General features: G+C 38.4%; 1 protein-coding gene across 1 annotated transcript; it reads left to right on the top strand.

Annotated features, from left to right (window-relative positions):
• The first annotated feature begins 22,510 nt into the window (after window positions 1–22,510).
• On the top strand, window positions 22,511–27,033 carry GAPT (GRB2 binding adaptor protein, transmembrane). Its single transcript, XM_053596261.1, has 2 exons — window positions 22,511–22,599; window positions 25,342–27,033. The coding sequence occupies exon 2, from the start codon at window positions 25,641–25,643 to the stop codon at window positions 26,109–26,111; it is 471 nt and encodes a 156-aa protein (XP_053452236.1). The 5' UTR covers window positions 22,511–22,599; window positions 25,342–25,640; the 3' UTR covers window positions 26,112–27,033.
• Window positions 27,034–27,454: the final 421 nt, after the last annotated feature.

Below are 27,454 nucleotides of genomic sequence, written 5' to 3'. Positions count from 1 at the left end.
GATATTTGTACCAGAATGTTTATTGCAGCCCAATTCATAATTGTTAAGTCATGGAAAAAGCCCAAGTGCCCATAGATCCACAAATGGATTAATAAATTGTGGTATATGTACACCATGGAATATTATGCAGCCTTAAAGAAAGATGGACACTTTACCTCTTTCATGTTTACATGGATGGAGCTGGAACATATTCTTCTTAGTAAAGTATCTCAAGAATGGAAGAAAAAGTATCCAATGTACTCAGCCCTACTATGAAACTAATTTATGGCTTTCATATGAAAGCTATAACCCAGTTATAACCTAAGAATATGGGGAAGGGGGAGAGGGAGGGGAAAGGGGGGGAGGATGGGCGGAAGAAGGGTGATTGGTGGGATTACACCTGTGGTGCATCTTACAAGGGTACATGTGAAACTTAGTAAATGTAAGAATATAAATGTCTTAATGCAATAACTAAGAAAATGCCAGGAAGGCTATGTTAACCAGTGTGATGAAAATGTGTCAAACTGTTTATGAAACCAGTATATGGTGCCCCATGATCGCATTAATGTACACAGCTATGATTTAATAATAATAATGATAAAAATAATCATGCCAAAAAAAAAAAAGAAAAGAAAAATCACAGGCTATCAGGATCTATGATATATAGCTAAAGCAGTGGTTCTCAACTGGGATAATTATTGCCCTCCCTGCCCTCAGGAACCCCATTGTCACAACTGGGAGGAAAGCACTATTGGAACCTAGTAGATAAAGGCCACAGATCCTGTTCAACATCCTGGAATGCACAAGAAATCCCTCCAAACAAGTAATTACCTGGCCCAGATGTTGATATAATGGTGAGAAGCCCTGAGCTAAAATAATGCTTGAAGACAAGTACATAGCCTTAAATACTTACAATTATTAATTACAAGTAATTGAAAAAATCCAAATTATATGTTATTTAAAAAATAATAAAATAGATAAACTGCTATCTAACCCAGACTTCTCTGCACACTATCTCCCAGTAAAATAAGGTGGAGCCAGAGAGAGAGAGAGAGAGATCATGTATTTCAATAAAATGACCATAGAAGAAATTTAAAGATTAATTGGAAACTATTATCTGTATAAATAACTGAAATCTAAGATAAGATGAATACTTTTCTAAGTAAATATTAAGTCTGACCCCAGAAAAATACAAAAATCTAAATAGAAAAATTTTTACAGAAGTAGAAGAAATTGTCAAAACACTGCTACCTAAAAAGACATGGGATTTAGATGGCTTAGCAGTACGATTTGGTGAAACTGTTAAAGTTAAAATAATTCCAATGGTCTAAGCTATTCAATGCCGTAGAATAATAGAAAAACTTAGAAGAATTATTTAGGATATGTAAACAAATAAGACAACAGATAATCTCACTTATGAACATTTAAAAAACTTTTAAATATGACATTAACAACAACAACAACAAAAACGGCATCATATTAACAGAAAATTACATCATGATCAGGAAGTTTATCCCAGGAATGCAAGGATGGTTCAATAATAAGGATTCAAAATCATTCATCTATAAACATAATTCAATATTAATTATTCATATTAATACACATAAGGAGAAAATAATATGATAATTTTCATAAATACTTAAAAGGCATTTGATACAGTTAACATTTATTCTTAAAATAAGTGTTCAAATTAAGAATCAACAGGTATTTACATAGAAGGATAAAATGTAACTCTTTACTCAAACACTGGCCTCATGCTTAATGAGGATACACTGGGAACACTAGAACAAAGTTAGGAAACAACAAGTATGTTCATTTTGTTCATTTTTATTGCTCTGCTAGAAGTAGAAGATAGATTAATAATAATAATTGCAGAAGATAGACTACAAATATTAAAGTTGAAAGGAAATACAATTATCACTATTCGCAGACAAGGTGGCTGTATTTTTGAAACTCTAGAAGATGAAATCAGAATGGATCTCTACAAAGAACAGAATTTAGTTTTAGGGCATAGAAATAAATATATAGTAACCAACAGCACTTAGAAAATGCAGTGAAAGAAAAGATCTTCCAAAACAATGATAGTAACAAAAAGCTACCATACTTAGGAATAAATAAGAAATATGCATGACCTATAAAAAAAAAAAAAAACTCTTGAAAAGATACAAAAGAAGGCTTGCACAAATGGAAATCTATACTATGTTCTTGGATAGGAAGACTCATTATTTTAAAGCTGTCAATTCTCTTTAACTGAAATTATAAATAAAACTAAATCCAAATAAGATTGCTAGCATTTTTTAAAAAACCTAGGAAAAGCGATTCTAAAATTTATATAAAAATTGGTAAAAAGGTCAAGGAAAACCCTAAAACAAAGAATACTGGAGGAGATTAGCCCTACTAGATAGTCAAATGTACCATTTGACTGGTACATTAAAATAATTCCATCCCGGCCCATGAGTGGTCAGGAAACTCAATGAAACATAACTAAAGTCTCCAAATAGGCCCAAATATATAGAACATTTTAATATTTTATAAAGGTGTCAACTGAAATCAGTGAAGTTTGCCTCAGTGTTCAAGCAGAATATTTACTAAATTTTACAGGTTCAAACTGGTAACCACTGAGAAAACAAAAACATAGACCCATACTTTATAACTGGCTTAATTCCAAGCTGATAAAAATTTGAAATAGAAAAGATGAAATCATAAGACAATATGAGAGAGTGGTTTTACAGCCTTTGAGTATGGTAGATATTTTAATTGTTTTGCAAAGTCCACAATTTATAAATTCTTTAATGTGACTATGTAAAAACAAAACCTTTTAACTAATTAAAAAGCCACTATAAATAAAGTTAATGGATAAATAACAAACTAGGAAACATTTTTTCAACTCAAATCACAGAGAATGGGCTTAACTTCATTTCACAGAAAGAGCTTCTACAAGATAAAAAGATCGACTAGATGATAAAAATGGATTTTATATTTATTCAACTTCATTTGTAAGGAGAGAAATTGAAATAAAGACTATATTGAGATACCCTTTTCTACCCACAAAACTGGCAATCCCCCAGAAGTGAATGTGAAGAGACCGTGTTTGGGAAGTGTCAAGGACACAGCACTCCACATACTGCTGCTGAGAGTGGAAATTGGTACAAGCTCAGTGAAAGGGAGTTTGGCAGGATCTACCAAAATTAGAAATTCATATATTCAGTTACTTTGGGAATTTACCCTATGGATATGATCTTATATATAAAATGCTGAATGACTGGCATCAACAAACTATAAAACCTGGCCAAATTAAGCACAAAGCCTGCTTTCATAAATAAGGTTTTATTGAAAAACAACCACACCTATGTGCTCATGTAGACATATTATTTAAAGCTGTTTTCATGCTACAATAGCAGAGTTTAGTTGTGACAGAGACCATATGGCCTCTAAAGCCTAAAATATTTATTATCTGGCCCTTTATAGAAGCCATTTGCTGACTCTCGGGTATAAGGTTATTCATTGCACCAGGGTATAAGGTTATTCATCGCACGGTTGCCTATAATAACTAAAGGTGAGAAACAAACTCAGTGCCTATCAATAGAAAACTGGTTAATAAATGATGACACATTCATACACTGAAAATGAAGGCTGTTGTGAAAATAAAAGGAAGCTTTTAAAGTATTGATATGGAAAAATCTCCAAAACAAATATTATGAAAAGCAAAAATAGGACAGTGTATGGTATAGTAAAGCATATTCTGTTAAGTAAAAAGGGAAGGGAAATAATATATTTTATAGCCCTTAATATGTTGAAAGCATAAAATTTCAGGGAGAATTAATAGAAAACTAATACAAAATGGGATTTTTCCACTTAGATGTTTATTTATTTTTGCAAGTTGATTGCTTACTTTTCTGATCATTTTTATGTGTTTTACTATTTGAACCAAGAAAATAAGTTACTTTTCTGATCATTTTCATGTTTTACTATTTGAACCAAGAGAGTAAGTTACTATTCAAAAATACATATAATTTTTTTTTTTTTTTTTGAGACAGAGTCTCACTCTGTTATCCTTGAGTAGAGTACATGGCATCTTCATAGCTCACAGCAACCTCAAACTCTTGGGCTTGAGTGATCCTCTTGCCTCAGCTTCCTGAGTACCTGAGACTACATATAGCAGTACTCTTTTCTATTTTTAGTGGGGTCTTGCTCTTGCTCAGACTGCTCTTGAACTTCTGAGTTCAAGCAATTCACCAGCCTCAGCCTCCCAGGGTGCTAGGATTACAGGCATGAGTCACTTGCCCAGCAATATAATAATATTTTTAATGACAGGGCTTAGCTCCTCAAAGATGCTTTCCTGTTCCACCTTCTATTACTCTCCATCATCTTATCAAGATTTATGATTGCTTTATATTACTTACTTAGGTGTTATCTTTCTTCCCCATAGTTACAAAGCTCCATGGCAGGTACATTGCTTATTTCACGATTATATCCCTGTGTATAGAACAGTACATGGCACAGAGTAAGAATTCAACTATCTGTTGGATAAACACACACGTATATAAAACTATTTGAGAAGACTATATGCCTTCTGGATTTGACTTGCCCAAATTACAGAAAGTTTCTGTGCTTCAGTTTCCTTTTCTGTAGCAAGAGTATTATAATATTTTATAAACTTATTGAAATGGTCTGAATATTTTTGTCCATCCCAAAATGTATGTGTTGAAATTTTTATGCCTCCATCAGCTTATTATTTTAGGAAGTGGGGCCTTTGGGGAAGTCATTGAGTCATAGGGGTAAAACCCTTGTGGATGGGTGTAAGGCCCTTGAATGGAGACCAAGAGAAAATTCCTCATCCCTTTGACCATGCGAGGATACAGAAAAAACTGCCATCTAGGAGGAAGTGGAACTTCCCAGAAACTGATTCTGCCAATGCCTTGATCTTGGATTTTGCAGGCTGTAGAACTGTGGTAACTAAATCTGTTGTTTATAAGCCATCCGGTATTATGGTATTTTGTTAGAGCAACCTAGAGAGATTGAGACAGTTGTTATAATGATTAAATAAGCCAATACCTAGAATGTGTTTATGACAGTGCCTGCTACACAGTGAAAATTTAGTAACATTAGTTGTTATTTAATATTCTGTAGAAAGAAGGGGATGAGAAAAAGAGCTGTCAGTGGCAGAAGGGATGAACAAGGAGGAGTTTAACCCAAGCTGGCATGGAGAGATACCATTGCTAGTATCCAATGTATATTTTTTGTTATTTCAAATTAATATGAGGGAATACATTTTTAGATTACATTGTTCTCACTTCCAAGGTAAAGTTCAAGTTGTAGGAGAGCCCCTCACCCAGGGGGAACCATGCTGAATACCCTCTCACTGTGCACATTGGGTCAGAACCCACCAGATGCCTTCCTTCCCTCCCGCCAATCACCCTCCCCCTGCCCTTCCCTTCTCTCTTCTCACCCCTCCCTGTTGCTAGACTGTATCTGTGTTTTATCATTCATATGAACGTGTGTTTATATATTGGTTTCATATTAACAGTATTTGGTATATTGAAATAAATTAAACTAAATATACTGGACCCATAAGAGAGAAAGAGCAGAAAATCAGCATTTTTCTTAATCTTTTTGTTTGTCTTTTATTTGAGTAATTGAGAAGAGAGGGGTTGTGAGAGGGCAAGCACCTAGGAGGCTATCACCACCAGCCATTGGAAAGGATGTCCCAGCTCCCAGCTCTGGACTGCAGGCCGGCTACCCTGAGGGGTGTGTTGGGGGTGAGGGCATGCTTCATTCAGTGCCTGCCCAGGAAGGCACAGTGGGACAGGCTTCTGAGCCGGTCTTAATGGAACATCTGGCCACAGGTAAGAGATGTGAGTGGCTGTGTAGAAAATGACCTGCTACATCCAGAAAACCCCAAACCCTCTCCACCCACACAGCGTCACCCTCCTTCCACATCCACACTAACTCAGGACTACAAAGGCCAAGCAGAGGTGTGGAAGGGAGACGGCTCCCTGGGGCCAGCAACGACTTAGGCCCGGCAGGGAGTGAGAGAACAGGGCTGCCTGCTCCGCACAGTAGCAGTAAAGGTGAGTTACAAAGACAGGAAGGCAGAGAGAATAGTCTTTTTTATAAGACATAATTATGAAAATTATTATAATATATAGGAAAGTGGAAAGAAGAGAAGGGTACATTAAATATGCCTTTATCTACAACCATACTTAACAATTCTGTCTTTCTCTCTCTCCATTTAATACATGTCACAAACATCGTAACAGGTATTCCTAAATACTTCTCCAGTCATCTCTTAAATGAGGAAATTCTCACACACTTTCTTCACATCTTGCAAAATAAACAATAATTCTTCAATATCTAATCTAGTAAATATTAACATTGTTAAGGGGAAAAACCCAAATTCTGTAAAATAAATTTAAAGTTCATTGCGAGCCAAATATGTGCAACTATCATGGCCCCAGTAACATGATCTCAAGAGGGCTTAAGAAAATGCACTTAAGGCAGCTGGCTGCAGTTTGGTTTTATACATTCATGGAGACAAGAATTATAGGTGAAATGACAAGTCAGTAATACATAGAAGGTATACATCGATTCAGACCAAAAAGTTACACATCATGAAGTAGAGGCTTATAAGTCCCAGATCAGTTTTAGGAAGGAATGTTTAGTTGGCAATTGATTGAAAGAATTTAGCTTTTTCTGAATGCCTGGAGTCTGTAGGAAAGAATGCTTGAGTTAAGATAAAGGGATCTTCTCTCTCTCATGCACTGCTGTAGTGGAATCAGGTTGGAAAGAAAACCACCTTATGATGTGTTAATGAAAACCTATTTAACGATGTGACTTACCAGGCCTCTTTGAAAGGAATTTGGACAAGATAGGGAAAAAAAAAGAAGTCAGAGTTCAGTCCTCAACACTTTTTTACTTGCTCCTAAAATGAATGTCATAACTGATTTGTTTAAACAAAGAGCCAGTCAATGACAATGGCCCACATTCTGTTATGCCTCCTAACTCAGTGAGTCTGCAAGAGTCACTATGTATTGTTCCTGACTTTTCAAACAGACCAGGCCAGATGTCTTGCAAACTTTCATATTCTGGATTACTGTTATTGCTTCCTGGTGATTTCATTTAAAGTATTTCTTTGTCCTCTGTGTGTCCCTAAAACTTGAAGTTAGAAACGGAGAGTTAACATGTGAAACTTAGTAAATGTAGAATATCAATGTCTTAACACAATAACTAAGAAAATGCCAGGAAGGCTATGTTAACCAGTGTGATGAAAATATGTCAAATGGTCTACAAAACCAGTATATGGTGCCCCATGATCGCATTAATGTAGACAGCTATGATTTAATAAAAAAAAAAAGAAGAAGAAGAAATGGAGACTTAGTTTGCATTGAGCATGACTGAGTGAGAATATGTCCTAGAGGATTCCCATAGCATCCCATCAGGAGGCACAGAGAACAGTGGCATCTCACTCTTCCCGATAGTCAGTTTCATCACTACAAGTGGGGGGGCACTCCTTGGTGTGGGCAGGTCATATGTGGGCCAAGATGGAAAATGTTTCCATTGGCTATTAATCTAATGATTTGATCTTGCATCGATAACTCTTAATGGAATCAGTTCTTTCATTTGTGGTTACAGAATGGTGATTTCTGGTGGTGACCATTCTTTCTACAATTACTACTTAGCATTCTGCTATCAAAATATTTCCTTACCAACTGGGGCTGTCAGTTACCCTCCATTTCAAGCAGAATACTTGTTTAATTCATTTCCTTTAATTAGCAACTTTCAGAATAAAGATTTAGTATAATAGTAACCTTCAATGTTGGTGAGGAATTTTTTGCATATTTACTTTTTTTCTTTATAATGTCATTGTGGCCTCACAGAGTTTTACACTTTATAAAAGTTTCAACCAATTATAGCATATGAATTTTGGGGGACACATTGAGATCATAGTGGTCCTTACCCAGTACAAATTCAAGCCAGAGACTATTAGGTTGTTAGTGGTAGAGTTGAATTTTATCTCAGGCTGGTAGGACTTGAAAAAATTCCTTTACACCAAAATAATAGATGGATAGATTCTATTGTCTTGCTGACTATGATGTGAAAGTCTCTACTTAAATGCAAGATCTTCAAATAGAATATTGGTCCTTATAAATTCAAGAGGGGATCAGTAGGTTTTTGAGTCATACACCTCTTCATGGTAATTGAATTTGCAAGAATGAGTCAATTCTCCAAGAGAAAAAATATAAAGTAATTGAAATGAGGATCTGCATGCCTCCGATGATGTTTCCAGGAGTCCTTGGCCACACAGATACTTATAAGGGAATCACTTTACAAATAACCAGCTGTTCCTGTGCATGTGACCTCCTAGAACTGATCTAAGGATGACACTCCGTTTCTGAGTTCTCCTCCCTGAATTTCTCTCTCATCATTATCCTTCTCTCATTTTACAAAAGGGGTTATACCCTTCATCCATCTGCCCATCAGTCTATTCATCCATGCATCTGTCCTCCTATCTGTCCATCCAAACATACAGAAATTTTCTCTGCTGCATTTCCTTCAGGGGAAACACCTAGAGCTCCCAGAACAAATGGAAAATCTGACACTGTACAGCTTCTTCAAGAAATGTTAAAGTACATGAGCCTTATTTCCTATAATAAACAAATGATGGTAAGGCTTCAGCTTTACCCTTTCTTTCCTTTCTTTTTTATTTTTCACTCCTTTTTGCCCCTACACTGGGCTTATAATTTAGAACCAAGAGGGTTATCACAGGGATGGGTATTAACACATTTGTTTGAGCTTCAACGTCAAGCTGTATTTTCTGATTGGTAACTTTGGCAATGAAAGCTGTGTTTGATGAGTAAATTATATAGTGGAAGTTTCCCATAAACTAAAGGTACAGTTCCATATTTTTGGCAGAAATAGATTTAAGACATACATATATTCACTGTATGATATTAGATCCTTTTAAATCTTTCAATCATATGGAAAAAATTTACGTGTCCTCTTAAAAGGGTGTGAGGTGGTATATATATTTCAAAATTATTTCATTAGAGAGTCTATGAATAAAAACATCTAAGGTCCTTCCTGTGAGTCAGAAGACAGGAAAAGATTGAAAGGAATCAGAAAAAGTCAGAGGCATAAAGACAAAGCCAGAAGAGAAGGCAGAAAAAGACTCCAGGAGGTAAAGTGCCCCACATTTCAGAAAGGTCCAGGGGAACAGGAATCACAGGGTCATCTGTGTGAGGCCAGGTCTTTTAGTTGGGATGGAGTTGATAGGCTGTTTAGATCCCTCAAAAAGCTAGTAGTGATGTTGCTGCTAACAACAGAAAGAGCAATTCAAAATATTGAGCAGCAAAGACTACTGGTATATGATCTGGAAAGATGGGCAGAAGGGGAAGAATTCACCTTTGGGATGAGAACAATAGTATAGATCTTTCTCTGGAAGTGGCAGGCCTGAGGAAAGGAGGAGGGAAGTAGCCGGCTGGACAGGAGGGGAGTGGCCAGAGCCTCTACCACGAGCTCACAAGCGTGGATCTTCTCCAGAAAGCACAAAGTGAAGCTCTGGGATGAGAGAGGCAATTGGGAGGAGAGCAGAGAAGCGACTGCTCAGCAGAGGACACCAAGAAATCTGTAATACGGAGGTGGGTAAAAAGGACCACTTTAGGGTCCTTGCCCATCCTAGATTTCCAATGAGATACATACTTGTAATTTTGTCAATGCTTACTCCTTTAAGATTTGTGTATTTTTAAACTTTCCCACAATTGACAAGGAGTAGAGAAATTTTTTTTCTTCCTTTCCTTTCCTTTCCTTTCCTTCTTTGTCTTTTCGGAGACAGAGTCTCAAGCTATCGCCCTGGGTAGAGTGCTGTGGCATCACAGCTCACATCAGCCTCCAATTCTTGGGCTTAAGTGATTCTCTTGCCTCAGCCTTCCAAGTAGCTGGGACTACAGGCACCCGCCATAATGCCGGGCTGTTTTTTGGTTGTAGTTGTTGTTGTTTGGCAGGCCGGGGCTGGATTTGAACCCACGGACTCCTGCGTATGTGGCTGGTGCCCTGGCCGCTTGAGCTGCAGGTGATATAGGTGTCAAAGATAAACAAATCTAAAGTGACAAAGACAGATTTTAATCAATTTTAATCAGGCCTATTTTTAAAATAAAAGCTCCATCCTCACTGTCCTTCCCCTCAAAAATCAAGAAAGGCACAGATAAATAATGTCATCAGCAAGCACTATTGGTATTACGATATAAATGAAGACTGTATTGCAGTTAAGTGGAGTAACTCAGCAGTTTTCGGTTTGTTTTGTCAGTCTCAAGTGTTCACAGGGATGTCCTCTTGAATAGCAGACTGGTAATTTGAGGCAGTGCACAACTGAGCAAACCAGCCGGCGCAGGCAGCACTCTGTCCAGCTTAAGTTGTGCTGGTCTGGAGGAGGATGGCTTCAATGACGAGCTGCGTAGGAGATGCATGTTCTTGACAAAGACAGTAAAAATTGGGCATGCACAGGAAACACTGGATGTAAAAATACACACACACACACACACACACACACACGCACACACACTTGCCAAACCAAGATTTGACACCAGTAGAGGGCAACCTTCTCTAGGGTTTTGGTTTTAAAGCCCTTGCTCCTCAAACACACAGGCACTTCTACAGTATTTTTTTTTTTCTCTTACAGGTGATATAGGTGTCAAAGATAAACAAATCTAAAATGACAAAGCAGATTTTAATTGATTTAATCAGGCCTATTTCAATGCTATTGCAATAAGGAGAAGAGCCCAGTGTGAACTGAGCTTAACTTCGATTTGTACAAAGGTGACTGGGCATTTTAGAGAGAAACCAGGATAGGGAGGAAGAGAGTGGGGACTGGGTAGAGTTAGGGGGAGTTAGTCCTGGTGAAACTCATCTGAGTTTGCTGCTGGTGCTTATGGAAATTGGGTTCCTATCCTCCCACAGAGACTGGGAAATAGGGGCCCTGTCTTCCGAGGCTGGTTGAAACAGTAAGTTCCTCTGCCAGCCTTCAGGTTTTCTAGGCAAGAACTTAAAGGGGTGGCGGGTAGGGCCATCCCAGGGACATGGGCTTGAGCTGTTAGAAACTGTTAATGTTTGTTCCTGTCTTATAAATCAAGGTTCATGCCTCATCGCGAAAATTCCCAGAGAAGGCTGGCTAGAGCTTGGTCAAGAACACAGTCTTTGTCACAGTGGAGGGCAGTAACATTAGTTTTATTTGAAAAAGTATAATTTCACTACCTCCTTCTGCCAACAGGACGAGATTGGTGCTTCCTGACGACTTACTGATGCAATTCTGCTTTGGAGATGCTTCAAAGAACTTGAGAGACAACTCAAGAAATGGTGGTTATCTCTTTCTTGGGGGAACTATCTTGATCCTGTCCCCTTAAATGAAATCCTTAAGCACTGAATCAGTCACCTGTGTTTCTGCTGCCTCCTATCCATGCCCTTTCTTTTAGTCAAGGCACCACGCTATCCTTTGTCAAACCATGAGTGCTTTGTCTCCGTCCTCAGTGCAGGGTGCCATGCGAGGCTGGCCCAGCCCTTCAGAACGCCACACACCTCTAATCACAGGTGCTCCAAGAATCACCTGGGAACCTGACTCAGGCCTACAGCCAACTCGAGGACTTCTGAAACTGTGGAGAAGACAAGCTGTTTTGCTCACTATCCTGCCAGTGTATGAAGGCTAAAACCTAGGGGCTTCCTGGAGGAAAGGGGCCCAACCAAGAGGAGGGCAGACTGAGTCTGGTGACAGCTCTCAAACTCTGGGAGCCACCACTTCCTGTTTATATTATTTTGTTTTGTTTTAGACTATTTTAAAATATTTAAGATAGTCAAGCAGATTATTTGAATGAGTACTCATGCAGTCTGAGCAATAGGAGATTATCAATGGCATTGAATCCATAGACTCTTCAGTTCTATAAGTCAAAAAATCCACTTTGTGTAAATCAATGTGAGTTGTGGCTCTGCCCCTTGAAACAAGAGTTCAAATGGAATTTATGCATATCCAATGATGTCTATTCTAGGTCAGCCCAAAGGCACAGTGTAAAAATAAATACATATTAAGTGATAAATAAATAAATGCATAGGGTACCAGTCACAGTTTGGATTTTAGTCAAGGTGATTTTTGTATCCTTTTGACGCATAAGGATGGCACATCCCAGTGAGCCTGGACTCTATATTTGCTTACAATTGTCTTGTCTTACAATATTCTGCCTAGATCAGCTAAAGACCCTTTTTAACCTCAGAGAAATGTTCTTTTATGACTGACCATAAGACTATTATTAGAAGCAAAAAATACAAAGCTACCCCTGGCTCTGACTTTGTCTCCCTCCATTGGCCATCCAGTGTCTGCTCTCCAGTGACTGGTTCACACTACAGCCCTGCCAGGTGCCTGACAAGCTGTGTGTTTCTCATGGCACTTTCCAGACCTGTCCTACTGACCCCAGTGGTCCCAGAAATGCCTTTGTACGGTCTCAGCAAGCTAGGGCAAGCTAGGGCAAGCTAGGGCACTAGCACTTGCTCCCCTACTTCAACATGTTTTCTCTTCTTCTGAGAGCCTCATCGAAGAGAGGGAGCTTGTCAGTTCTGCATGAGCTAAGTCTGTGCTTGCCCTCCAGTTTTCCAAAACAATGTATAGACACATATTTAGGCAGTACAACTGTAAACAAGAGTGAGGGTGATTAACAGAATTCCTACATTATGACTGCTCTGGAGATGTGGGATGATGGGGAAGGAGGAACATTAGGGCTTCAAAAGTAGTGGTGATTTTTAATTTCTTCACCTGAGGGTTGATACATGGGCACTTACTTGAGTATTCTCTAAACCTGCAGTCCCAAACACCCAGACTGTGGACCAGTACTGGTCCATGGCACATTAGGAACCAGGATGCACTGCAGGAGGTGAGCAGTGGGTGGGGGCGCGAAGCTTCTTCTGTATTTATAGCTGCTCCCCATCATGTGTCTGCATCACAACCTGAGCTCTGCCTCCTGTCAGATCTCCACAGCCCTGGTCTGTGGAAAAATTGTCTTCCAGGAAACTGGTCCCTGGTGCCAAAAAGGTGGAGATTGGGGTAGCGGCTATGGCTCAACGGAGTAGGGCACCGGCCCCATATGCCCGAGGTGGCAGGTTCAAACCCAGCCCTGGCCAAAAACTGCAAAACATAAAAAGATGGGGATTGCTGTTCTAAACTATATATGTGTGTGTGTATAAATATATCATATATGGATATCTTTCATATACTTTCTGATGTATATTTATGTTTAAAACATAAGAATATCTATTATTCTAGCCCAAAGGTTAAAACATCTATTGTTTTAACCCAAAGGTTACTCTCCAATAATGCCTTTTTTTTCATTTATCAATTAAAAAACACATTTATTTAACCCCTTCCAGGTGATATTATAGACACTGGTCCTAGTCTTCCTTGTTCACTGCTCTTAACATTAAGTTCATGAGAGATAAAAGAGTAAACACAAGGGGCAGTGCCTGTGGCTCAAAGGAGTAGGGCACCGGCCCCATATACCGGAGGTGGTGGGTTCCAAGTCGGCCCCGGCCAAAAACTGCAAAAAAAAAAAAGAGTAAATACAAAATATCTAAGTGCTAAATATGTACTGTTATGAAAATGGACATGGTGGCGTGAAAGTCCATCAGCATGGTGGGGTGATAGTAAGTGGTAGTGTGTGTATGTGTGACAGTGAGTGTGTGTCGGGGGGTAGTGAGTGACAACATGTGTGTGATTGTGGTAACATATATAGCAATGACAGCAGGTGAAAATGTGTGTGAGGGTGACAGTGAGCAAAAGTGTATATATGTGTGACAGTGAGAGGATATGTAAAGGTGACAGGGAGTGACTGTGTGTGTGCGTGACAGTGAGAGCGTGTGTAAGGGTGACAGGGAGTGACAGTGTGTGTGTGCGTGACAGTGAGAGCGTGTGTAAGGGTGACAGGGAGTGACAGTGTGTGTGTGCGTGACAGTGAGAGCGTGTGTAAGGGTGACAGGGAGTGACAGTGTGTGTGTGTGTGACAGTGAGAGCGTGTGTAAGGGTGACAGGGAGTGACAGTGTGTGTGCATGACAGTGAGAGCGTGTGTAAGGGTGACAGGGAGTGACAGTGTGTGAAGGGATTATAGTGAGTGACAGCATATGGAGGTGTGACAGGAAAGCGTGTGTAGGACTAACAGTGAATGATGTGAATGGGATAACAAGTAGTGAGAGCATGTGTAGGGTGACAGTGAGTGACAGTATGTGTAGGGTGACAGTGAGAGCAAGTGTAGAGTGACAGAACATGTAGGGGGTGACAGCGAGTGACAATGGGTGTAGTTGACAGTGAGGTGAATGAATGAGAGCAGTGTTGGGGAGCTAGTGAGTGAAAATATTTAGAGTGATAGAGTAAGTGTAGGGTGACAGAACATGTGAAGGGTGACAGCGAATGACAATGTGATGGCGAGTGATAGCATACATAGGGGTGTACTGCAAACCGGAGTCATGCAGGAAACCCACCTTGCTGAGGGGGTGTGGAGGAGGAAGGATGCAGGCCTGGGAGATCCGGGGGGACATCATGGAAAGAGTACAGCTAGGGCAGGGCCCAAGGCAGGGGCCAGCTGGTGCCCTGGCCAGAGCAGCAGGTGTCTCTGCAGGCCAGCGAGCCAGGGGAGAAGCAGGAGAAAGTGGCAGTCAGAGGCCAGGGCCAGACCACAGGGAGCCCGTAGCCTGCTGGAGAGGTTGGGGGTTGAATTCTAAACATATAAGAAGCCACTGAAGGAGAGGAAGCAGGGAGCTGATGTGGTATGATTTACAGTTTGAGAAATGTCACTCTGTCACCTTAAGTCTTGTAGGATAACCAAGATAGGACAGGAAGAGCACTAAGAGGCTATTGCAGTTGTTCAGGGAAGAAATAGTGCGGGCCGGGTTGGACATGTCTTTGCATATACAGAGAAGTGGGCAGTCTCTATTTGGAGCAGCTCCAAGTCCAATCAAAGCTAAACCAGAGCCAGGCGCAGTGGCCACGCCTGTATTCCCAGCATTCTAGTGGGCTGAGGTGGGTGGATTGCCCAAGCTCACAAGTTAGTGACCAGTCTGAGCAAGACTGAGACCCCGTCTCTAAAAAGTGGCCAGCATTGTGGCAGGTCCCTGTAGTCCTAACTGCTTGGGAGGCTAAGGCAAGAGGATCTCTTGAGTCTCAGAGTTTGAGGTTGCTGTGAGCTGTGACACTATGGCACTCTCTACCCACAGTGACAAAGTGAGGCTCTGTCTCAAAAAAAAAAAAATGCTAAACCTGAGCTCATTTGCATCATTCTGTGTGGTGGTACCAAGTGCCAAGTGTTACCACAATCTGGCTCCATTTAGAGCATGCCACACCCACTGTGAACTGAACAGAAGAGAGATTCTTAACAATGAGCTTCATGACAGTGAAGCTTGGCCTCTCATTTTTGTATTTCCTCGATTACTTACTGAAACCCTCCTACTTCCTTAAAGACCAGGCAAGATCTCTGCTGCTCTGGCCTGCCAGGCTATAACCCTCCAGTCAGGGCTACTATCTTTAGCGCAGGTCAAATATTGTAAAATAGGAAGGGATTCACCCTTTGGAACAGAGAATTTTAATCTGGACTTCATCACAGGATGATGGATATGTTATTTAAAAGAAAGAGGGGAGTTCTTAGTACTGCGCAGTTTAAAAGCACAGTCTCTGGACTCAAGCCACATGGTCTAAGGTGGATTCAAGCTCTGACATTACCTGTAATTAGACTTGTCTATACCTCAGTTTCTTATCGCCAGACTAGTAAATAGTACTCAGCACTTTTGCATGTTATGGGCATTAAAAAAGAAAACTCATGCAAAGGGAGTAAAGAAATATCTGACACATGTTCAAGTGCTCAATAAATGTGAAGTATTAGTGCTATTTTAGAAAGTATGCAAATTTCTGGGGGAGGGGTTAGTAGCCTATATTCTTCGGTTGAACTTTAAGTACCTTGCAGATTATTTGCTTTCTGTTGCAACACTGTCTCTCAAGTTCCCTTTTCATAGTGAAGAAAACCAAAGAGTTAAGTGGTTTACTAAAAATGATACAGCAGAGAGTCATAGAATATTTGTTCCAAAAAGCCCTCAGTGTTCAACACTAACTTGCTGAAGACCTTTAAATACCTGGGGAACTTTTAAAAATAATACTAATGCTCAAGTTACACCGTCAGAGATTTTGCTTTAATTTGATTTTTAAAAGGTCCTCTGGAAATTCTAATGAGCAACTAGTCTTAAGAATCATTGACCCATTAAAATCCATTTTACAGATAAGGAAGTTAAGGTCCTCTGTGATTGAATGACTGACCCAAATCAGTTAATATCAGAGGTAGGAATAGACTCAGAACAATAAGGGGATAGACTTTAAACTCTAACAATGTACTAATGCAAGGAGCACATCCTCATGAGAAGAAAGAACAGTGTGACTTTAGCCTAATTTATTGTTGATATAGCTGAAGAGAAGGTCATGGTCAACAGGAAGCAGGTGTAGCAGTAGCATCACACTGGCATACCCAAGACTATCAACCATTTAGGACCTACACTGACTCTCTGAAGTTTTCAGTGAATGTTTACCAATATTCATCTGTAGATAAATTAGCTTCCAAAGCATGGCATTAAAGTGGACTATGATTATCACAGTTGTTTTAGATAAGTCCCCTGCCCCATGACCCTGTTGGTATTTGTATTCTTATTTCCTTCCCCCTACACTACCCTTTATGGAAAGGGTCACATAGGGCACCATCCCAGTTTGTAAAAAAAAAGAAAGAAAGAAAGAAGGAAAAAGAAAAATTGGTCTAAAGCAGTTACTGCTCACTGCACCCCCCACCCCACACACTCAGAGTCAGTGTACATCTGAGATCACACAGGGTCTTAAAGGAAAGGAATCAGATTGGTGCTTTCCCCTGATAAGCAAGCCCCACTAGCCTGAGGTGGTAATAGTGCCTGATGCTGTCCAGGAAGAAAAGTCCCTCTGTGAATCTCGTAGCTCTCCCTGGCCTCAATATAGTGTGCAGTTTCAAAATATGCCTAGTTTTTTTAAGATTTTGATATGTTATACTATGCCTTTCAGCAAGAACCAAAGAACTTTGGCAGAATCTAATGATGACTGATTTGGTATCTATCGTGAAACCTAGTTTATAGTACTTTCCTCTTCAAATAAACAACAACAACAACAACAAACCTGTCTCAATGGCATATCAGTTACATGACTTGTGAAATTGTATACACAGTCTGAGATGAATGGTGTTTCTTCCATAGTAATACTAAATGGTGGCATTTTCAATTTCATTTGTGAAAAACTAAAATGTTTCAAACATCATATTCAATGGCTACTTAATTTTTTTCAATGTCCATTTATTTTTTATCTTGAGGATGAAAAAGGGAAAGAATGGAGGAAGAAGAGGGTGTGTTGGTTCGTTGAAGTTGTAGCAAACCTCATGTTAGTTATCTGATCCGCACAGCAATTAGGAAAGACTTATGATGAAAAAAGGGAATTGGGCGAAAGGAAGTATATACTAAGCACGAAAACCAATTTCAAACCTTTTCTTCACAATGTGAAGATGAGCATTTTCATACTGATCATTTGTACTTAGTAGAAAGTGAAGAAACCTCAAAGATAATCCCACCCATTGTTGCCTTACGAATGAAGAAAGCAAGATTCAGAGCAGTTGTACCACTTGCCCAAGATGCCAAAAAAATGTTTTTAGATAAAATTGCTTTATGTTGTATATTTTTTTGAGGGGGGCATATTCCTCGAGTAAGTTAAGGTATGCCAATAGGAGACCATATTCATAATGTCAAAAAGTAGAAACCCCCCATTTTGACTGGGCTGACATTCAAAATTCATTAGTAACTCCCATCTTTCAGGAAGATGGAAGTTACATCTTTTAGGAAGCTCCAGGTAAAGTTAGAATTCATCTAGTTCAAAGTCTACCTACAATTTAGCAAAGAATTCCTTCACTGTAACTAGCAAAGAAGAATGATAATCTGGATGAATAAAAAATATATCTGATGATCTCAATCTTCATGACTTTAAAAGGCGCCTGTGGCTCAGTGAGCAGGGCGCCAGCCCCATATACCGAAGGTGGAGGGTTCAAACCCAGCCCCGGCCAAACTGCAACAAAAAAATAGCCGGGCGTTGTGGCGGGCGCCTGTAGTCCCAGCTGCTCGGGAGGCTGAGGCAGGAGAATCGCCTAAGCCCAGGAGTTGGAGGTTGCTGTGAGCCGTGTGACGCCACGGCACTCTACCGAGGGCAATAAAGTGAAACTCTGTCTCTACAAAAAAAAAATAATTATAATAATAATAATTCTTTAACCATTCACTTTAAATTTTTTTAAAAATTAAGATAAAATGCACATAAACTTTACATATATTAAATGTGCAGTTCGAATAGGTACATACGAGATGCGAGATCAAAATATAACATTCATCTGAGAAAGGTTTCCTATTGCACCTCCTATCTATAATAACCACAACTCTTCCACCCCTATCATTACATATGTATAGATAAGCTTTGCATGATTTTGACCTCCTGTAAATGGAATCATACAGTGTATAGTCTTGTGTATGGCTTCTTTACATTATGTGTGAACTTCGTCTGTGATGTGTGGTGCAGAACTCCATTGTGTGAATGCACTGTTTTACTCACCCATTTTATTACTGATGGATCTTTACATTATTTCTTTGGGATGGTCTGACTGAAGCTGGCATAAAGAGAAATGGTACTTGTTTCTCTCTTAAGTACACACCTAGGAGGTGAATTCTTGGGTCTTTTTACTTTGTTTTTCATTCAGCATCTTCTTTTTAGCCCTGAAGCATAATCTACCCTTTCTAAGTTGTCACACGAACCCTTAAAATAGGCATCATTTTAGGCCTGAGAGGTGTTCCAGGATGTAGATTGCCTTGATTTCTGAGAGTGCATCAATAGAGTTCTACCTTTCCTTGTTCATTCCCCAGGGCATCCCTGATGGATTTTGCTCTCCCTTTTTCTTCTCCCCAATTTCCTATTTTATATACATGTCTTTTGATAATGTGAGAAGAGTTAAAAAAAAAAAAAAAAAAGGACTCTTGAAGAAGACATCTAAAGACTTTTTTTCCATCTACTCCTCATTGAAATTGTGTATGGCATGGCAGGGAAGTGCTGGATCAGTATGACAGACTGGCTTCTTATATCCAGACTAACTTTCTACCTTCTAGCCTAACAGCCGTGGAGTAAATAACATCACCTGTCTTAGCCAGAGAGTTCATTTGTATCAATGCTTCCAAAACCTAGCTGCACATCAGATTTATCTAAGGAGATTTTAATGTTTCTTTTTGTTATGCAGGTGGTATAGGTTAACAGAAAATGATAAATAGTATAAAAGACTGTAAAATGAAAAGTAAAAATTCCTTTCCTTGTAGTCTGTATAATATTCCATTCTCCTACCCATAAATTCCTTGGTCTTGCTCTTAACTTTTAAAATAAAGATCTCTGGGCCCCACTTCAGACCTAATGAAGCAGAGTCTCCAAGATCCTAGGAATTTGCATTTGAAAAAATAAAAATGTGTGAGTGATTTTGAGACTTTCAGGTTTGGGCATGAATCCCTTGACTGATACCTGAGATCCCTTCCAGGAAATTTATACCCTACACTAAAAATTATGTGATTTAAGTACAGCGGCTCTATCAGGAGGAGCCCTGAGCATAACCAGAGAAAAAGGGGCTTTATTTTGACCTCTTCCTTTTCCTGTCTTCTCCTCTTTAGCTCTTCAATTTTCTCAGTTTAAAACTTTTGTAACTCCTTGGCTTACATAATGAAACTTCATTAGTTGGAAGGTACTAGCACGTTTTATTAAATCACTAGTTGCTTTTGGTTAACTTCAGTAACAATGTATTTGTTAGCTACAATATGTTACCTTTCCCAGTTAGCATAATGTTACTGAAATGTAGATCCCCAGACTTCCTTTAGTAAGTAGCATAGGGTTTGGGGGTTCCTTCCAGAATATCCAGAAAGATGCCTTTAGCCTTGCAAGCTTTCAAATAAAATCCATATGCACAAGGACAATGCCTTGTCTACTGTCACTAATATTATTCAGTTCAAAAATTTAAAGGTAGACATGTTTAAAATAGATACTAACTGACCCAAAAGGAATTGCTAGAACTTTAATTCACAAGTAAAGTGGTTGATATCATTTGTTAATAGGAGAAGAAGCTTTACTTGGATAAACTGTCCAAATTACCCTATAGAACACAAATTACTTCCTAAGTCCTTTATTATCCAAACTGTATAATTGTAGAAGAAAAACCAGGAAACAGAAACCTAGATATAATTGCTGTGAGTAAATAGGAACAAGACAGTAAAAATGTGCTTTGTGGGCCAAAGATTGGAAAGTAGAAAAACATATTTTAAGATATAAAACCTAATTCATTCAATAATAATCATACGATATTTCTATTTGAATATATGCATTATTTATTCTGTAAACCAGAAGAATAATAATGTTTATTACCTTAAATATGTCCTGTTTGAGTAAAGTGGCAGCCAATCCCCCCATATCCCTCTACTTTATTTATCCACGGAAAATCTTTTTTTTTTTAGACAGAGTCTCATTTTCTTGCCCCGGTAGAGTGCCATATCATCATAACTCACAGCAACCTCAAACTTCTGGGCTCAAATAATCCTCTTCCCTCAGCCTCCAAGTAGGTGGGACTATAGGTGCCCACAACAATATCTGGCTAACTTTAGAAATTGGGTCTTTCTTTTTCTCAGGCTGGTCTCAAACTCATGAGCTCAAGCAATCCACCTGCCTTGGCCTCCCAGAGTGCTACGATTACAGGCGTGAGCCACTGTGCCCGTTCTACGCATTGAAAAACTTAAGCAGTAAGGCATTAAAGCCACTTTCCTAAGTTCAAAGGAATCTGGATGAACACCCAGCTATCCTGACTTCTGGAATAAATAATTATATGCAAATATTTAATTTATTTTATTATGTGTAGGTTTTGTGCTCAGGCAGGCATGTGTATTATTCAGACAGGTGGCTAAAATTGTAGTTAAATATGCTGGTGAAACTGTAAAGCACATCACGTTTATAGCTTCACAACTTCATAACTTCCTTCAGTAGGAGACTTTTCCCAGAACACGCGTATTCTGTCTTGATTAACTCTTTCTTTCTATGAGGCTCAGCTCAGGTCTTACCTTCCCTGAGCACGCTGAGCTGGATGCCTCTTTTCCTTGTCCACACTGTCCCTGTCCATAACAATGTCCTTCTTAGCTCTCATCACATTGATCTGAAATGATCTATGGGACCAACAGCCTCTCTACTGGGCTAATTGCTACCAGGAGCTTGCTCACTATTGCATCTCTGTCACTTAGCGCAATGTCGATGCTTAATATGTATCGATAATACGCGCTGTTCTTCCAATGCCCAATAGATATTTCAGCAACTAACTCCTCTTTTTTAAACCTCTTTATACAGAGTGAATCCTCTGTGGTTAAAAATGTCCCCTTAAAACTTAAAAGGCAAATTTCCATGGTTTTTTATTCTCAACTGTCCAATTCATCTATAATCTGTCTAACTCAGCATCTCCCACTTTTGTATTTTAAGCAACTTGACTCTGAAGGATATTGTCACTAAGTTCTATGTGGTTCTATGTTAAAAATATGTTATTCAACCTACAAAAACAGGAAATACAGTGGTGTAGGTCACAGGTGCTGGGGGCAGACAGCAGGCCGTGGTAGGCAAGTGATTATTTTACTTCTCTGGGCTTCCATTTTCTACCCTGTAAAAGAGGCCTAATAACAGACTTTTCCCCTCCCTTTGTTATCAAGTATTACTGAGTATTACACAAAAGGCTTAGAATATGTAGTAAGTGCTAAGAACTTGCTGACTACTATTATTAAGCAAAATTACCCAGTTTTTCTTTCACATTTAGCTTTATTTTGCTTGCTCGCTGTAGGGCTGCTGAGAGATTTTAACATGCTGATATGCCCATGAAACTTCAGGTAAGTAGTGTTTCCCAAATTTACTTAATGGAAGGCCTAGTAGCCTATCCCACAAGTAATAAACCACAGAGTACACTTTAGGAAATGCCTATTTAAGAATTGTAAAATAATATTAACATTTTCTGGACCAAAACTGGGACATCGGTTTCACTTCTACAGCCATAACTTGTGGGCAATGGTACGTAATATCTGAAGCGAGGACTGTTCTAGCAATCACACAAACAAATAACAAAACAAGATCTATGTGTTACTACCCTTACAATATTTTCTTTCTAAAAAATTTGAAGTGCATGTGAAAGTGAGGGCTGCCAATGTGCTCAAATAAAAACCCATTCAGGCTGTATGGACCATTCTCTGACCCAGGTGGAAAATGTTACTTATTAAAGATAAAGGGCCAAACTTCCTTATTCAAAGCTCAGGACATTTATCTTGCTTCTGGTGCATCTGATAAGAACTTCCGCTAGAGCCAGGAAACTTTGCAAGTATTAAATAATCTGAAAGAAGGAGTTCAGGAGGAAGTCAGTGACCAAAGTGAAAAAGAGGAACAAGTTCTTAACTAAAGCAGGTTTAAAACACAAACCAAAAGAACAAAGGAGAGAACTTGGCACACTAATCTTAAAGTAAGTAAAAACCTGATTTAAGGTGTTTGGGCTTGAAAACATGTAAAAACCACTTTTGTCTTTAGTTAATCAATGACTTTTTATCTTGTCAAATTCGGTTTTCAGAAAATTTGCTTCAAGGAGCCATGGGGTGGGGGCTGATTTACAAACTGAGCTCAGTGTTAACGTTTCTTGATGAGTGTATATGCTCCCAAGTACATGATTATGCTATGCTGTTACTGTTTCCAAACAGAAAGCCATTAACTGACTTGAAAGTTAATCAATAATTTCTGATTGAAGAAAAATGGTTAATTATTAGGTAGCCTGTTGGACCTGCTTTCCAAAATTAAAGCAGAGTCATCTTTCAAATTGGACAAGATGAAACTTATTTTGGTGTTAAGTCACATTTGAAGGACTCTATTTAAAATACTCCTTTCATTATACAGTGGGTCTGTGTTACTGTCTCTCAGGGTTTTTCCTATAATGTCCTTTTGAAGAAAGAGAAAGGATGCTTTTCCTTTCCTATAAGATGTTTTCTTGGCTTTATCTCGTTGAACACCTCTTACATAAACAATTTTAACATTTAATGTGTCATTCACAGAGGATAACACAGATAGTAAAAGTAAATTCTCCTTTTGGAAACTAAAAAGACAATTTGTAACTTTATCCTCAGTTCCAGAGGGGATCATACTTAGCCTTCTTCAACCGTCATCCCTGTTTCCACTGCAGGCCTAGCGCTTTTTAAAAAGTTGATTAATTTCCATCAATATTTTAAATTTATTTTTTAATTTTATTTCAAATATTCTGGCATATAATTGTTGAAATAAATAACCATTATATGTAACCATTATATATTATAGATATATGTGTGTATAGATACATATGATTCATTCTTATCTATTGCAGAAAGGAAATGGATCCTCATGGTTAAAGGCATTTGTCAAACTTTTGCCCTTGAATGCAAGCTGAGTGTCTGGCCTTTTAGAGAAAGAGCCCTACAGATCATAAATCTATGTGGTAGATGATATAGTTTTCAACCCCAGCCTTACTCCCAAAACTTTCAAGGAAATTAAAAGATGTCTAGATCTGAAGTGTCTGTGCCAATATTTTTATCAAACACATTTTATAAATTAACTTGAACATGTCATGTTCAGTTTGGTCATGTGAAATTCCAAACTGAAAATTTGCACATTGATATTTTCAAACCTTGAACAAATTTATAAAAATTCATTATTGTACATGAATGCTCAGCGAGAGAAGGGTACCACTCCATTGTTTTTTTTTCCTCTCTTTCATTACTATCATTATCCTACAAGCTGATTGCTCCATTTATTAAAAAATATTTCACCAATGAGTTATTCTGCATCTGGTGCTGGTAATACAAAGATAAATTATATATGGTTTCTAGCCCTCGAGAACCCCAGAGCCAATCAACCTATACAAATTTAGTGATGGATACACCTGATAGCTATTTACAGATATTTGAACAGATATCTTAAGGCAAATTTTATTGGAATCCTCATTCAATCCTATTTTATTTATTGAGAAAGTTATTTAACCTTTTTGATCCTCTCTTTTCATTTATAACATGAGAATAACAATTGTACCTACTTCATATGGCAGCTATAGGATTAAATGAGAGAATCCATATAGTCTAGAAGTTGACCCAAAATAAGCTTTTAACTAAATATTATTGAAGACAATATTCAGTAGATGATAATAACCATCCCACAAGTACCCTTAACACTGCAGGTTGTAACTATATCTGTATCTAGACTGAAAATATACTACTACTATATATATTTTGTTAAAATCATAATATCACATTCAGCCTAGTTGAACAATTCTCCTTTCCTCCTCCTTGTCATTTTAAACCATTAACACAAAATAATCTAAAACTCATTCAAGGTTGAATGAAAGATACTGAAATTTGTGAGAAGACCTGCAAAAGGAAAGACTTCCAAAAGTATTTTGTTTTACTTTAAATATCTCTTTTCATGTTTTAAGCACAAATTATACCTTTTAAAAGGTATTATCTTGAGTTTTAAACTAGAGTCTTAAGAAATTAGGTGCTAAACTTTGGAGTCATTTTTAAAACTAATTCTTCATTCAATAAATATTGATTGAATGTCTTTTTCTGTGCTAGGGATTATACTACCCTTGAAAAATATAAAGATGAAAAACTCGATCCTTGCCCACCACTTAATCAAGTAAGAAGGCATACAATTCCCTCATCATTTAGGATATGATGTTATAATAGAGACTCGTTCATAGGGGACTACAGAGGAGGAGTGATTAAGTAAAAGACATTGGCCCCTGTCCACTCCAAAGAAGGATAGGTAAGGCTTCACAGAGGCGGTGATACGAAATAGAAAGGCTGCAAGTGTGTGCTCTTGTCTCATTAGTTCTATTGCATTCAGAACATTATCTTTCCCTTGAAAATTTTTATTCTTACTGTCAAAACCATGTTGAGATCTAAGTAATAAAACCACTTGGTTTTATTGGGCAGGGACAGGTTCTTCTAATGCTTTTTCTTTGTTCATAACAGTTAGTGCATTTTGCATTGAAAAAAAAGAACTCACTAAATGCATCGGTCAAAACTGGTAGATTTTTAGTTATGCTATAAAATAAATATGCAATTAATCTATTTTAAATTTATAGCAGGTTTCTGAATGGCAGATCATTCAACCTCCCTTTTCTTGTGCTTTCTACTCTGCTATTATTTTCCACTCATTTCTTCTTCATTTTGTGATTCATTGACAGAAAAGAAAGTGGAATGGAATGAAAAACCCCCAACACGGTGCAACTACACATTAACAGTTATAGTGTGAACAGTGTCACATACAAAGAGAGCCATCTACCAAAAATAAGTTTATACAGTCTCTCTTTTAACTGCATCAGGACATTACCAATAAAGTTCTTCCAGTTCTGCAAAAGAAATGCCTCAAAGAGATTCCAAACTCATTCTGGAACAATATTAGGTTGCAAGGAATTACATTGGTCTGCACCTGTGAATTTATTAAGGGGAACACCAAAGTGCTAAAGAGCACCATTGTTCAAAAATGCTGAAGAGCTGTGGAAATACTTCAGTAGCTATTCTTGTAGGAACTGCCCTTCTTTTACTCGTGATGATTTGTGGAATTGGGTGTGTTTGGCATTGGAAACAGAATGATAGCACACGATTTACTTTACCAAAGGTTTTGCAAAGAAGAAGCAGCAAGAGAAAAGACTATACCAAAACATCCTTCTTGAGTCCCCACGTTATTGGCTTAAAGCATAACACCTCAGTTGAAACCCAAGACCACAGATCCGCTGTTGAGAGAACTCACATCCAAGAGAACTATGAAAATGTGCAAGCAGGTCCTCCCAAGGCTACAGAAGAAACCGACAAGGAACTGTACGAAAACACTCGGCAGTCTAACTTCGAGGACCATATCTATGGAAATGAGACAGCCTCTGAGTATTATAACTTCCAGAAGCCTAGTACTTCTGAAGTTCCTCAAGATGAAGATATATACATTCTTCCAGATTAATACTAGGTTCTCAAAATAGCGAGTGTTGTTATTAGAGGATAAATGTTCACTGTGACTTTTATTGCACTGATGCCATTATTAATCAAGTTCTGATGAAATTAGATGGTCTGTTCTTTTTTGCCACCTTTCTAAATTCGTTCTGTGTGCATCACTGTGGGATTCATTCTAAGTCTCCTCCCACCTTCCTGGCCCTGGATTACAGCTGTATTATGCCATATTGATTCTTCCTTCTAACTGTTGCCTATTATCACTTTCTTTTATTTCTACCTTCACTGTCTTTTTCTGGCTCAGAATTATTGTCACAGGGTTATCACTGGTCTTCCCATCTCTACTTTCTATCTACTTAATCAATTTCCCATGATACTGCCAGATTTATCTTCAGAAAAATGGCCATATTACTATATTACTGAAAACCTTTTAATATCCCATCTTTGCACAAGACATAACACTTAAGATTCTAATTCCAGAATTCATAATTCTCCACAGTTGGTTCCAATTTACTTTCCCAATGAGTTCTCCTACTAATTCTGCACTTCTCAGCTTCCATCAGAATTATCCTGAGACCTGGTGAAGACATCCCGCCCCAGCCCCCTCCAGAGCTCTGGCTGGCTGCCTCCTGTTGAGCCTGCCTCAGACCGTGGCTTCTTCCACAAGTGTTCTGAATCATTCCAAACCTGCACTTACTTTTTTCCCTTTTCTGTTATCCCTATACATTTTGCTCAATTCTTCAGGCATTTAAACATCTGATTTTTATTTCATGACATTTTATTACTTAACTTCATATGAGAATGCCTTATATTTCTAGCTAAACAGAAAGTCATATTCTTAGCCCAATGCCTACAACATCACATGAGGTACAATACTTATTCAGTTGATGAGAATTGAATTCTACATCTTCCTAAGTAGTTTTGAAAAAAATCTAATAAATCCTTCCATTATTCATCCATCCAAGGAATACTTATTGAGTATCTGCTTGTTATTGTGCCGGGCACATGGGGGATGGGGACAAAAGCAAAAAGACATAATCCTGAACACATACCATCCAGTAGCAAGAAAAGACAATAAACAAATAAACAAACAAATAAATACTCTTTTTTTATGAAGCTATGGTAAACCACCTCCTAATCTTTTGTATAGGTCTCTGAATTGCTCTGCCTGAAACTGCAAACATTTCTCTTTTGCTAGGTGGATCCATTTTAGGATCTACCAACAGGGGACGCAAAGGAAAAACGGAAGACAATAGGGAGGAAAAGGGACTTGTTTCTTTTTGTTCTCTTTGTCTCCAGCAGGTACTATTGCCATGGAATTTACTCCAGTATCACTGGCTATTTACAGTTTTCTAG

The sequence above is a fragment of the Nycticebus coucang genome, chromosome 1 (genome assembly GCF_027406575.1).
Source record: "Nycticebus coucang isolate mNycCou1 chromosome 1, mNycCou1.pri, whole genome shotgun sequence".
Classification (NCBI taxonomy): domain Eukaryota; kingdom Metazoa; phylum Chordata; class Mammalia; order Primates; family Lorisidae; genus Nycticebus; species Nycticebus coucang.
This window is presented reverse-complemented; position numbering and strand designations above follow the sequence as displayed.